Genomic DNA, 14,624 nt, shown 5'->3' with positions numbered 1-14,624 from the left:
GAGAATTTGACCATTCAACAACTTTTTCAAGGACATGACACAATTACAGTTGGCGATGCAACTGGAATTCACATCCAAAACATTGGTTCTTCCATCATTCACTCATCTAAATCTCACTTTCATATTAAAAATGTGTTGCATTGTCTGCATACCTCAGCCAACTTGCTCTTTATTAGCACATTCTGTTATGATAATAATTGTTATTTTGTCCTAACCTCGTCTCATTTTTTTGTGAATGACAATTATACTTGAGCCATATTTTTGGAAGAAAAAATCAAGAATGGGTTGTACACCTTACGGTTTCAAGGATATTCCTTAAAAAATAAACATGTTTTAACTGCTTTTATTGGATTGAAGACCACTCTTCCTATGTGGCATTTTAGATTAGGGCATTCCTCCTTTGTACTAGTCTCTCGATAATAAATGATTATCATTTACCACTCTCTCCTGCAAATGTTAATGAGCAACCCTTTTGTGATTCATGTAAACTTAGTTTAAAAAAAAAAAAAAAAAACTTACGTGTTTTACCTTTCATAGAATCTCTACTACCTGTTTAGAACTTATCAATACAGATTTATGAATATCTCATATCTCTTCTGTTAGTGGCTGAAAGTACTACATAATATTTGTGGATGACTTTTCAAGACACACTACTTTTATCCCCTTCGTACTAAAGCAAAAACTTGAGCATTTTGTCAAGTTCAAGACTCTTGTAGAAACTCAATTCTCCTGAAAAATAAAAAAGTTGCAAACTGATGAAGGAGAATAGTATTATTCACTTCAATTTCAATTATTCTTGACCCAAAATGTTATTGTCCATTGTAAATCTTGCCTACACACCTCATAACAAAATGGATTGGTTGAAAGAAAACTCTATTATATCCTTGAAACATGCCTCACACTTCTTACTCAGTCAGACCTTTCAAACACCTATTGGGTTGATGCCTTCCTAACCTTTGTTTACATCATCAACAAGCTACCTACTGTTGTCCTTACTCAAAAATCCCCATATGAAAAACTCTTCTAAATGGCGCCCAATTATTCTGTACTTAGGGTCTTCAGTTATAAATGTTTCCCTCTACTTGGACCTTACACAACTCACAAGTTAGAATATTGGTCCAAAATCTATATCTTTCTTAGCAGCAGTTATGCTGGCTATCGTTGTGTTGAGCCATTTTCAAGTAGAGTTCATCTATCTAGTAATGTAATTTTTTATGAAATATCATTTCCAGCAAAGGAACATGCTACATTGCAACTTCCATCCAAGTTTTCCTCTAATTGATATATTTAGAGTTGATTTTGAAAATTCTGGCATCACTACTATGATACCTATCTCTGTTGATACCCATAATTCTCGATCTTGGAGCCTCTCACTGTCTCTTAAACCTTCCCCTCCTAATTTAGCCCCTACAGATGCTAGTTTTGACCCAATGCCCCTTCCTGTCATCAATTATGCTCTCACTTATATGAACCAGTAGTTGAGGTCCCAAGTTCCTATCCAATGCAAATCTAATCACATATTGGTTCACTTCAACCCAAATCATTACTAGATTTCTAGCTTTATTACTCCACCAGATATCCTCTTCTTGCATTACAAGCTCAATCATCAACAATTAACCCACTTGTTTCTCCAACGCCATTGTTGATCCACGCTAGAAAGATGCCAAGTCTCAAGAGTTTGCAACTTTTCTATCCAATGAAACATGGGCTCTTTGTCCAAGACTACTCCAAAGTATTATTCGGAATAAGTGGGTTTACAAGATCAAACATCACTTAGATGGGTCCATAGACAGATTCAAAGCACACTTAGTTGCTAAGGGCTTTGAGCAATAAATTGGCATTGACAACACAGATACGTGTAGTCCAATTGTTAAAGCATCTACCATTTGCATTGTGTTGGCATTAGCAGTACATTTTCATTGGCCCATTAGACAACTTGATGTGTCTAATACTTTCTTATATGGAAGAGGTGTTTGTGGAACAATCAAGGGTTTATCAAGCCTTTTTTGGTTGCAGGTTGAAGTAGGAAACCCAAACTATGTTTGCAAACTTTATAAAGCAATCTATGGTCTAAAACAAGCCCCAAGAGCCTGGTTTCACTGCTTATCTTCCTCATTGCTTGATCTCGGGTTCATGACATCCTTGGTTGACTCATCTTTGTTTATCTTTAAGAGGATATGAAGGTCTTCATGCTCATATATGTGGATGACATAATAGAAACTGGTATTCATAACTTTGTTAGTTCTTTTCTAATTTTTCATTTGCAACAAAAGTTTACCTTCAAGGACTTGGGGTCACTTAGCTACTTCCTTGGAATTCAAGCCACACGATCAGCCACTGACTTCCACCTCTGTCAATCTAAGTACATTCTAGATCTATTGCACCGTGCTCACATGATTGGAGCCAAACCAACAATCTCTCCTTGCTCCTTTACTTCCAAGTTGTCCAAATATGATGAAGTGCTTCCCTTCTGAATATTGTCAAGTAGTTGGTTCTTTGCAATATTACGTTGACAAGACCCGACATTGCCTTTTCAGTCAACCAACTTTGTCAACATTGCACTCTCCCTCAACCACCCATTGGTCAGCTGTCAAGCGTGTTCTAAGGTATCTAAAAAGCTTTAGTGATCTTGGTCTCTTTTACTCTCCTAGTAGTCTTAATCTTTAAGCATTTTGTGACTTCAATTGTTCTGGAAATCTAGATGACCATCATTCTACCTTAGGATTTGGCATTTTTCTTGGCAACTCTTTAGTCTCTTGGAGTGCCAAGAACCAGGCAGTGGTGTCTCGGTCCAGCACAAAAGCTGAGTACCGAGCTATGGCCATCATCATTATTGAGTTTTTTTGGCCTCACATGCTTTTTAAGGATCTTCATATGTTAGATTCTTGGCCCTTGCCTCTAATCCCGTGTTTCATGCTCGTACTAAACACATAGAGGTTGACTATCACTTTATCTACAAAAAAGTATTGGATGTTGACATTCTTCTCAAGTTAATTTCAACTAATAATCAATTGACTAATATTTTCACTAAAGGTCTCTCCTATGCTAGATCCTTTCTTCTCAAGTGCAAGCTCTTGGTTCAATCTCTTCCCACTCGCTTGCAAGAGGATGTCAAAGTATCTAGTGCAGCCACATCAGACCCCTCAATCTCCAGCTCTACAGATCTTGCACATAATGAGTTTCCAAGTAGTATTATTACCAATATGGCAAGAGCATCTTTTCAAGATTATGACAGCAAGCCTCCAAACAGCCAACCTTATAAATATAGAAGCTCACACTTATGTCAAGCCTATGCAACAATCATGGATTTTGAAATATATGCAATATAACAACAATCATGGATTGTTTTCTCTAGGGTTAGGGATATCACATATTTTCATAATTAAGCTAGGCAAGAGATTTCATAATATAATAAATTAAATATTTAATACTTGAAAAATAATTATTAAATAAAAAATGTTTGAAAATATAATCGGAGTCTTCAATGAACTGAATTGGAAAATATTTGTCATAAAAACTAACTAAAAAGCCTGGAACTAAGTCTTATCAGTCTGCTCCAACTATGTTTGTACTCATCATCCTCTTCACTTGTGTAGTTAAAAACATGAAATAAAATTAAAATGATTGGAAGACTCAATAAGAAACTCATCAGAACATAAACATAATAAATGCAAGGCTTTTCATAAAATCTTTCAAGCAGATAATTTAAAATCATGACTATTCATGCATATGTTGTAACACCTCATTCCCTAGTGCTATTGATGTCAAGTATTTTCATAAATAAGCTAGGCAAAATATTTCAGAACTTAATAAATTAAATATTTAATTCTTAAAAATAATTATTAAAAAAACATGTCTTAAAAAATATAATCAAAATCTTCAATTAACTGAATTAGAAAATGTTTATCATAAAAACTAACTAAAAAGCCTAGAACTAAATCTTATGAATTTGCTCCATCTAAGCATGGTCTGTCTACTTGTACTCATCATCATCCTTACCTAGGTGGTTAAAAATATGAAATAAATCTAAAATGAGTCGATGATTCAATAAGAAATCTATCAAAACGTAAACATAATAAATGTAAGGTTTTTCATAAAATTCCTCATGCTGAGAATTTAAAATTATGATCATTCATGCAAATGCTTATGACATGCACGACTTGAAAATATTTCTTGTATCTTAAGTTATTTGATTTATTTAACTGATCTGAGTTATCTGACTGGTCAATACATTTAACCTTGTGTGTAAGGTTGTGCATGTCAAAGGAATTAGCTGGCCATTTAAAGTCAGTGGAGTCTATGCCTTGTACAGCTTTGACAACTATCTTCTATGTTTGTAAATCTTTTATTCTTTCCTTAATTAGAAGATACTAGCTGTAGGCTATCTTTAGACAGATCTGTATATGGTAGTTTAGTTGTTTTTAAGGGATCAGCTTGTGTTCTTCATATAATGGGAATTCTCTATTGAGAGAAAACATAGTTTTGCTCAAAACTCTCTAAGTTTATCATGGCATCAGAGCCACAATTCTAAATTCTCATGTGTCTCTTGTCCATCTCAGCCCTAGTTCAGTCCCTTGTTCTCGGTTATTCTTGATCAAGTTCTCTCAGCCTCATGTCTTCAGGTAAGTCTGATACCTTCTTTGTTCGTTTTAATGGCAAAAACTGCTCAACCTGGGCATTCCACATCAAGATATTTGTCAAAGGCAAGGATCTATAGGGCCATGTTGATGGCAGCAACCTTACTCTTGACAAAAACAAAGACAAGGATCAACACACCAAGTGGGAGGTCAAGGATGCTCAAATCATGGCGTGGATTCTAGGATCTGTCGAATCCAACATCATCTTGAACCTTCGACCCTTCAAGACTGCTGCCGAGATGTGGACTTACCTGAAGAAGCTCTACAGTTAGCACAACACTGCTTGTTGGTTCCAACTTGAACATGATTTGGCCAATCTCCAACAGGGCAATCTCTCTATCTCTGATTTTTACTCTACTTTCACGAATCTTTGGGTTGAATATACTAATATAGTCTATGCTACCTTACCACCCGAAGGTCTTAGTTATGTTCAATATGTCCATGAAACTACTAAGAGGGATTAATTTCTTATAAAATTGATATTTGAATTTTAAGGCACCAGGTCTAATCTTATGAACCGAGAACCTGTCCCATTGGATGCATGCCTCAATGTTTTGTTTCGTGAGGAGCAGTGTCTTCTCACTCAATCCACCATGGAACAACGTAGATCCACCTTTGTTTCTGTGGCTTATGCAACACAAGGCAAGCCAAGAGGCAAGGATATGAGCACTGTTCAGTGCTTTTGTTGCAAAGGATTTAGCCATTTCGCTTCAAACTGTCACAAAAAATTTTACAACTATTGTAAAAAGGATGATCATATTATCAAGGAATGCCCTACCTGACCTCCCAAGAGATCTGAAACAGCATATGCTGCCTCAATTGGCTCTTCTAGTACTGGTAGTTCTGTGGAAACAGCACCTCTGACACAAAGTGCTCCTACTCTTGGTCAACCAGTGACTTTTGAAATGATTCAACAAATGATCATTTTTGCATTCTCCGCTTTAGGACTCTCAGGTAAACCCTTCTCTACATCACCTCCTTGGTACTTTGATTCCGGGGCTTCCCATCATATGACAAACAATGCTCATTTCCTTACCAATATAAACAAATATTCTGGAAATCTCAAGATTCATTCTGCTGATGGCAACCATTTACCTATCACGGCCACCAATGATATTTCTCCTTCTCTAACCGATGTCTTTGTCTCTCTTGGTTTTACCACTAATCTCGTTTATGTCAGTCATTTGGTTGACAATGATTGTAAAGTGGAATTCTCTAAATCTGGTTGTGTTGTACAGGATCAACAATCGGGGAAGATGATAGCAAGGGGGCCTAAAGTAGGATGTCTTTTCCCTTTCCAATTTCCTTTGTATCCATGTTTCTCTTTGCCGTTTGTCACTTGTAATTCTGCTCATGTTGATTACCGAGCTTGGCATAAATGCCTCGGACATCCAAACTCGAATGTACTTCATGATTTGCTAAATTCTGATTTATTTGGGAATAAAGAGCCACCATCTCTTAGTGTTGTTCAATTTGATTGCAATTCTCGTCGACTTGGCAAAAGTAAAACTCTGTCATTTCTCACTCACACACCAAAATTAGTCCAGCCTTTTGATATGATACATAGTGAGGTGTGGGGTATGGCACCGATTACTTCTCATACTAATTACAAGTACTCTATCACTTTTATTGATGACTATAGTCGTTTCAGGTGGATTTATTTTCTGCATTCTAAAGATGAAGTATTTTAAGTTTTCAAGCTCTTTCATGCTCATATTCAAACTCAATTTTCTACCAATATCAAAATCATTCGCTCTAACAATAGGGGTGAGTACATGTCTCTTTTGTTTTAGGAATTTCTGCAAACTAATGGGATAATCTCTTAACGGTCTTGTCCTTCAACCCCCCCAACAAAATGGGGTGGCTGAAAGAAAGTACCATCACCTTCTCGATGTTGTCTACACCATTCTTTTAAAATCATATGAGCGCTCTCGGTTCTGGTGTGAAGCTCTCTCCACTGCTGCCCACCTTATCAATAGATTGTCTTCTCCCTCATTGAACCACGTCTCTCCTTACACTTGGTTATTTGATCACACTCCAAATTATTCTAACCTTCGTACCTTTGGTTGTGTGTACTATGTTCATCTTCCTGCACACGAACGCACAAAACTCACGGCTCGGTCAGTCCAATGTGCCTTTTTAGGATATTATGTACACTAGAAAGGTTTTCTTCGCTATGATCCAAATCTGCGTCGTATTCAGATTTCTAGAAATGTGATCTTTCTAGAGAACCAGTATTTTTTCTCCACTCACCACGATCCCCTTTCTCCTTCACTTGCTATTTTTCCCTTATTTACTAACTCTTCTGCAGATCCCGTACCTTCTTAGCCTCTCCTAGTTTATCAGCAACGCTCCTTCGCCACATCAAATCAAACTTCCGCACCTCCTGAGCCCCCTCAACTCATTCCCCGGTTGTTGATCTTGTTCCAGCAAGTGCACCTGCTCCTCTCAGACACAGTACTCAACTTCGTAGACCCCCAGATAGGTTTGGTTTCACCCCTCCTTTATCCTTAACACCTTGTCTTCTACTCTTATTCCTTCATCTTATAAACAGGCAATGGAGCATGAGTGTTGGCGGAAAGCTATTGAAACAAAACTTCTTGCACTTGAAGAAAACCAGACCTGAGATATTGTTCCATGTCCCCCATCCGTGAAACCCCTTGGCAGTAAGTTAATGTTTTCCATCAAGCTTCGTTCCGATGGATCCATAGAGTGTCACAAGACTCGGTTGGTGGTTCTTGGCAACAAGCATGCTAGATTTAAATGAATGAAACCTTCAAATCGGTAGCCAAGATGCCCACCATGCAAACCATACTAGCTTTTGCTGCATCTCAATCATGACCTTTACATCAAATGGATTGTGGTCTAGGTGATTGAGCTGGGGAGAGTTAGTAGCTTTTTTACGTTGATGGCAGATAATAAAGTTTTTGGGGGAGAGCTTGCAGAGAATAGAGGGTAATAAAGAGGGGAGAGAATGTTCAATGTGTTGAACTCAAAATCAATCACTAACTGTCGTAGGGTGATTTGAGAATTGCTGCAGATTTGGGATTTTTAAAAGATAGAAATTTAGGCTTCATTTGCATTCAAAACCTACTTCAACTCATCTCATCTCATCATTACAACTTTATCAAATTTTCACACAAAATATAATAAACAATTCAACTTTTTCAAATTCTAAAAGAACTTTTTTAAATTTCCACACAAAATATAATAAACAATTCAACTTTTATTCTACTATTCACAAACCATTTCAACCAATCTCAACTCATCTCTAAATTCAAACCACTCCTTAAAGATGGGTGGAGTGTTTGACGTCTTTGATTTGGAGTCAAACAATGGCTGTCGTAAGCCAAAAATTCAATCATGTTACCCTTTTAAGAGAGGGAGGGTGACAGACGTGATGCTGTGATGGAGTTTAAAACATCTTGTAGAAATCTAGAAGTAATTCACTAGCTTTTGTAGGAAGAAGACTCTACCAGTGATGATTTTAAAATGAGGAAACCCTAAACTAGAAATTTAACTATGTTTATCCTTTAATAATAATAATAATAATAATAATGATCTGAACTAAAAATATTTATGATAATATTAAAAATAAATAAATAGACTAAAATTATTTTTATGCCCTAATTTTAAGATCCGTATGTTACATATTAACATTGGTTCTTGATATTAGATTTAACTTTTCTGCACCTACTTTTGATCTAATATTTTTCAACAGGCAGTATGGACAAACTTGTTGAATTTGCAATGATGCTGGTGGTTGAATTGTTTCTGGTGATCATAATCATGTCCATGGCGATGCCAACTGCATGCGGCCATTGCATGCAGACCAAAATTGAAGCTCTATTTTGTCCATGCCCTAAATATCCTGATTGCTGCCTTGTAAAAGCTAAGTATTGATGGCGGCCAGTACAATGCTTTTGCTTTATTCTTCTGCAGTTCTTCATTTGCACATTTACATTTCTTGGTAGTAAACAATAAACATTTCAAGTGGATATATAAGAAAAAAGTGGTTAAACCGTTGTCTAACCAGAAACTAAAGCCTGCATTGCAAGATCGCAAATAAATTTGAGAGATTGGAGAGTCCTACCTCGCGTTGTGCATCACAAAATCTAATCACAATTAAGAAACCCTGTTGTTATATACATTCTGTTTATGACTGAAAGTTAAAGAAGCTACTTGAGTTGGGTGGGATAAAATCCGAGTTGTTTGTCGTAGTTATTGATACCCTTTGACAGAAAAGGAAAATCAAGCAGTTCTCATGCACCCAATAAGCTGGTCACTTCAATATAATATTGATATGGGAAAGCTTAACCCATCAAATAACTACATATAGAAGTAATCCAATTTTGTGAGTATGTGCCGGTTGTTACAAGTTGCAGACCATAGTGAAGACAAGAGTCTTAATTGCTGAGATAGCAATCTTGTTTGCAATCTTTCACCTTTGTTTTCCAAAAAATACGTTTTGGATCATTTTCAGACTATTCGGTATGTCTCCCAATGAATTACTCTTTGGCAAGTCGATTCAAGATCACAAGATTTAACACACGAAACACTCGAAGTTCGGCTTCAACCCAATGAGCATCTTTCTTTCTTTTTTAATTTATATTCCGTCCTTAGTAGCAATTAAACAGGGAAAAAAACTGGGTCTTATGGAGATAACTGCAGAAAATTATGAAGCAGAACTGGAGATGAATGGATTTTTGACATATAGCTATATGAAAATACAAAAATACAAGGTCATCAGCGCCACCGAGCTTACAGTACCTTATTCTGGGCTCGTATAACAAATGAAATCATTACTTGTACAAAGCACTATCACTATATACTTTTTCCATCTGGAGATGTGCAAATCAAACACCCGGAAGCATTTATCACTGGGAGCAAATTATGGAATCCCGTAACATGCTTATGAAATCAATAGGAAGAGTTCATTCCACCAAAGCAAGAAAACATAATGAAAGAATCATGTATCCGAACCTCTAATGTCTTGGCTCAAAGAAATCCCAACTGGATATGACCTGTGTATTCTATTTGTCAATGTCGGACCTTTTTCACCAGAGAAGTTGTCAAGATCAGTTTTCCTCATTGTTATCACTGAATTATCAATCACACCTGAGCCCTTAGCTTCAGCAATGAATTGGAGGCCCTGAATGATATGGTCACACCATGTCATTGGTGAATGAAAACAGGATGCAACTGAAGAAGGAGACTCGAGTTACCTTGGGGGACTTATCCTCAAATGTGATTGTTGAATGATTTGCTACCTTAGCACCAACATCCTGCCAAAGCACAAATACAGAATATAGTAATATTTGAGGAAAAAGATAGTGAGTAATAGAGGTATCCATCTCTCAGCAACAGTGAAGAAGGATCAGTCAATGATACAATTAGAGCCCCATTGAAACTATTATAAAGACTTTTTTTTTACAAATAAGATAACATTTTATTAATAGAAGTAAATAGGCATAGCCCAAGTACACAGAAGGTATACAAACAGCATACACCTAGTTACATAAAAATGAGCTAGAAAGAGATACAAGAAAGTCATTGAAGCAAGCTCCATTCAGAACACAAGAAGATGCCCAGAGAAATAAAGAAAGGAAGAAGAAACTTCTTAGCTCATCCAGAGAACGTTCCTTGTTTCCAAAAGCTGATCCTCACACCGTCACCGACCTCTAATTTAATAAACCGAGTAAAATCCTCCCATCCATTTCAAATATTCTTCCACAGACCAATACCATGCACACTTCTCACTTCATTTCAACACCAACCCCCTCACAAATTCCCATACTTCAACTCAATAATGGTCTTCTATAAAGATTCCCCTTCTTGATGATACCTCCATGACCACTTCCCAAAAAGTGCCTTATTTAAGATTTTCAGATTACGAATTCCCAAAGAGCAAGGACTTCTCCTTCCCAGACAAATGTGGGATCTCATACACCACCTACCCTTATCACTTACCAATTAGTATGGAGTATCACAACTATTACAAATACAAGCCAATAATTGGCTGTTACATGAATAAGCTGACCTCCTGAATTTTGGCATGAAGAGTTCATCTATAATAGGCATAAATCTTAACACACGGATCTGGTATCTGACCTGAAAAAGTTTAGAATTTAGCCCATCTTTGAAGCCTCCAGCCACTTGGCATAGATACCAGAGACCTGAGTTAGTCATGTCCTGGATGTTGAAAAGAAAACAAAGGAAAATATCAATTGCCAAAGAAACGTTAAGCATATACATTTTGCATTCATGTCAGCGTTTCGTATAGAAGTTATTGTATCAGCAATTAAAAAACCCAACATGATTACATTATCAGAGATATAACCTGTTTGTTTTCAAGAAGCTCAACCTTCCCTTCCTGTCAAGTTAATTGACAAACAAAAGATCAACAATCTACTAAGTTTACTGAAATTAGCATGCCAGAGAAAATAACAAATATATATTTTTCTATAGGTAATAAAAAATACATAAATTTTTTGGATAGGTAAAAATACACGGTTTTATAACAAATGCTTATTTTGAAAAAGGAAAAGCAGCTACTTACCAACCCAGATAGCATTTGATAGATTGATGCCACATCAAACCCAATTTGAGAAAGGCTTGATTTCACCTCATTCACCTGCATGCCAAAAAAGCTGCAAATAAATATAAGCATACTTCAAGGCATGCAGTTATCAGAAGTGGTGCCATTAGAACTTTGAGAATATTGATTGCAAACCCGAATCCAGATTGGACAAGAGATGCAGATATCAAAAGTAGCATCGCTTCTGATCTTAACAAGAGAAACACACAAGAAAGACCCACTGAAGAGGGAACGAGTGGAACTAAAATGAATGGTAATTTTGATCCTCTTATGACCACAATGCTTCAAACAAGGGGAACACATTTCTTATATCTTATCTAAACTGAATGCATATCCAACCAAGAAAAGAAAGGAATAGCTTTATACATCATTTGCAATAAGCTTGGTTGTTTCCTTCTGCTCCTCCACCTTCCAGTCCAAGTTCTCCAGCTTCTTGGTTAGATGTCTCTTAGTTGCCTGCACAAATTGAGATTTTATAACACGTGTGAACTTTAAAAGTGGTAAGGAAAGAATTACTATCTGGAAGAACATACTAAACAATGGCCAAGCAATGCTACTTACACCTAGTGCTTCATGGACATGCTCTAATTGTTTGGACACGGTTGAAACAGCATTTGCCATATTGTGCTTAGTTACAAACATTACATCAGAAAGCGACCAACCCTGCACAACAAAAGAAAGAAAATTAGATACCAATCCTAAATCAGCAAGAATAGCTATTGTTAACAGTGCACTACCAAATGCATTGCACTCGTGACAACAAAATTGGTGCGTTTGGATCACAATTAAAAACCTTACCTTCCACCACATGTAACAATATCCCATTGCTCCAAGTGCAGCAGCAGGCACTAAGTAAGAACCATAGTTCCCTGTGTGCCCATCAAAACATGTAGTTAAACTTCCCCATCCAAAAATCACATGTTCTTATTAACACAGCGCATAAAAATTCTTTGAAAATGATGATACACAGGAAACAAGAAAAAAAATGCACTGAGCTAATAGAGAATTATTAATAATTCCTGATGAGCAAAGATGGGAAAGAAGTATAAATCAGCGAGTTCGAAAGTTTTTCTTTTCATTCTCATCAGCAAATACGATCCAAACAAATTAACTACGTGTAAAATGAAATATACCAAAGGAGGGCCCCTTTGAGTAAAAAAAACTGCGGTCATAAGAGGATCAATCATTCCATCCTGCAATTCTTAAATACGCTTTATTTATTATGCCATTCCATCATATAGGCAATAGGGCTCAAGTCTCACAATTTTGGTTGGGTTTGGTTCTGATATCATTTGTAACAACTCAAGGAAGGCCCAGAGCACATCTGAGCCCATGCTCCAAAGGACCAATCAAGATACAGTTGGAGTCCCTTGGAATTATTATTAAGATTTTGAATTTCTCCCTGCTGAGCAACGTGAGATTCTATTCACCATCTTCCTAGACACAATCCTAGATATTATAGAAAGATGGGATACAAAACATAAACAGAATTGCATTCTCAATTCACAAGGATAAAAGATATGATAGGTCTGCGTACCATTCGATGATGAATCCCCATTGAAGATGGTTACAGGACGGGACACCGCTAACTCCCTGATCTCTTGAGCCAATTGTCGAATCTAAAGATAAAGAGAAGACAAGCACACACGCATAACTAACTAAGCACCACCCATTTTAACACTATGGATCACACAACTATTAAAGCATCCCTTAAATATGAAGTGATTCGGTTTAATTCAAATGCATTTCGGGAATTTCTTTTCTTCATTCGTATGTTTTGAGTCACAATTTAACACTTCGCCTCATTCTTTTGATCAAGGAAACATATCATTTCAGTTACACGCACGCAATGAGCATAACCATCAATGAATATATAAACCACCTGTGTTACGCACGCAGAGAGTCTTAAAGCTACAAACTTCAGCACTCCTCCGCAGCGTTCTAACGGACAGAAAGGAAGCGCGATTTGGATAAATGCTTATTAATTAACTGTGAGATACCTGAACTGCAAGGACTGTAGTCTCGTACTTGTTCGGCGAGATCTCAGCTTCATTTACACCCTTCAATAACTCCTGAAGCTGTGCAATCAGATCAGACAGTCGTCCGCCCCTCAAAACAACCGAACCCGTCAAACCTAAAATCGCCAAAATAAATTACAAAAACCAGAAAAACAAAAACATAGTACGAATCAGCTGAAGTTTTAGAAACCAAATTAAAACGAAACTAAAGCGGTGATCATAAATAAAACTTCGAAATATAAATTTAAAAAGAAAAAAGAAAAAAAAAAAAAAAAAAAAAAAAAAGAGAAAAATTGACCTGCTCCGACGAGGATCAGAACCTTTGAGGTTGAAACCCCAGCCTGCAACGCCATGTTCTCTCTTTCCGCAACCGGAGAAGAATCGGGTTTCCAAGTAGCCGAACCTTATTGACTCGGTTCGAGTCCTCGATTGTACGAAAGGGATCCGTCGTCGTTTTATATATACACACGTACGAATGTCAAGTTTGCCAACCAAAGGATATAAGGAAAGAGAAACACTACTCTGCCGCCCCACTCTTAACACTCCATTTGACCGCTTGACAAAAATTTTTTTTTTTACTTAGTGATTAAGGAAGTGATTTTAAGTGTATTGGTATATATTTTTTTATTTTTTAAAAATATTTAAATGTATTAAAAAAATATGAAAAAAAAAAATAGCATACCGTCCAGCGGTAAGAGTGGGATGGCATAGTAGCCCCACTCATAAGGAAAAGAATTAATCTTGGCATTAGCCGCATCAGCCATAACACACCTGATGTGTGGACCGATTTTTCTAATTTTTCGCTTCACGTCTCTCAACCCTCATATTAGAATTCCCCCTCTCAAACCTCCTCATCCCTTCGTCTTCTTCAATCTCGACCCTCGAAGCCAAGCAACCACCGACCTCAGTCCTCCCCACCACAATCTCAACCCTCTCAAGGAGATCAATCCCCAAGCCCTCGGTCCCTAAGTCCACCAACGTGAAGCTTTCAGTCTATGAAGTCGCCCTTAGTCCATCGACGCGAGCTTGCCCTTAGTCTACCGATGCGAAACCCTTAAATCTGCGGGAGGGTAAATAATCTGTAATTCTAGGGTTTGGGTATACATTTATTTTTCTCTATTTACTCCATTCTTTTTTTCTCCCTGTATTTGCTAGAAACTAATGGTGCGGGGTTGTAGATGTTGCTGATGTTGCCTCTCATGGCATACATTTCTCTTTTTTCTCTTTGTGACAACTAATGTTAAATTATTTATCTAGCATATCAATGATAACAGAGGTTCTTCTGTCAGCATTTTCTTTTTAGGAACTGCAAATGCTTCAAATAGAATAAATAGGAAGAATTTATTACCCGCCATCCAGGTTATAAGTTCA

General features: G+C 36.9%; 1 protein-coding gene across 1 annotated transcript; it reads right to left on the bottom strand.

Annotated features, from left to right (window-relative positions):
• Positions 1-9,326: 9,326 nt before the first annotated feature.
• On the bottom strand, positions 9,327-13,705 carry LOC121250742. The gene is made up of 11 exons (XM_041149940.1): positions 13,552-13,705; positions 13,236-13,369; positions 12,773-12,854; positions 12,034-12,104; positions 11,797-11,898; positions 11,602-11,691; positions 11,197-11,271; positions 10,978-11,010; positions 10,749-10,829; positions 9,863-9,922; positions 9,327-9,789 (listed from the first exon to the last, which is right to left on the bottom strand). Exons 1-11 carry the CDS (start codon positions 13,604-13,606, stop codon positions 9,607-9,609), a joined length of 966 nt encoding a protein of 321 aa, XP_041005874.1. The 5' UTR covers positions 13,607-13,705; the 3' UTR covers positions 9,327-9,606.
• Positions 13,706-14,624: the final 919 nt, after the last annotated feature.

The sequence above is a fragment of the Juglans microcarpa x Juglans regia genome, chromosome 2D, assembly GCF_004785595.1.
Source record: "Juglans microcarpa x Juglans regia isolate MS1-56 chromosome 2D, Jm3101_v1.0, whole genome shotgun sequence".
NCBI lineage: Eukaryota > Viridiplantae > Streptophyta > Magnoliopsida > Fagales > Juglandaceae > Juglans > Juglans microcarpa x Juglans regia.
This window is presented reverse-complemented; position numbering and strand designations above follow the sequence as displayed.

Coding starts and splice junctions, on each gene's coding strand:
- LOC121250742 (XM_041149940.1), bottom strand. CDS start 13,606: ATGGCGTTGCAGGCTGGGGTTTCAACCTCAAAGGTTCTGATCCTCGTC. Junction 9,923..10,748: donor TAAATTCTAAACTTTTTCAG/GTCAGATACCAG, acceptor GTGCTTTGGCAG/GATGTTGGTGCTAAGGTAGC. Junction 9,790..9,862: donor TTGAGGATAAGTCCCCCAAG/GTAACTCGAGTC, acceptor CATATCATTCAG/GGCCTCCAATTCATTGCTGA.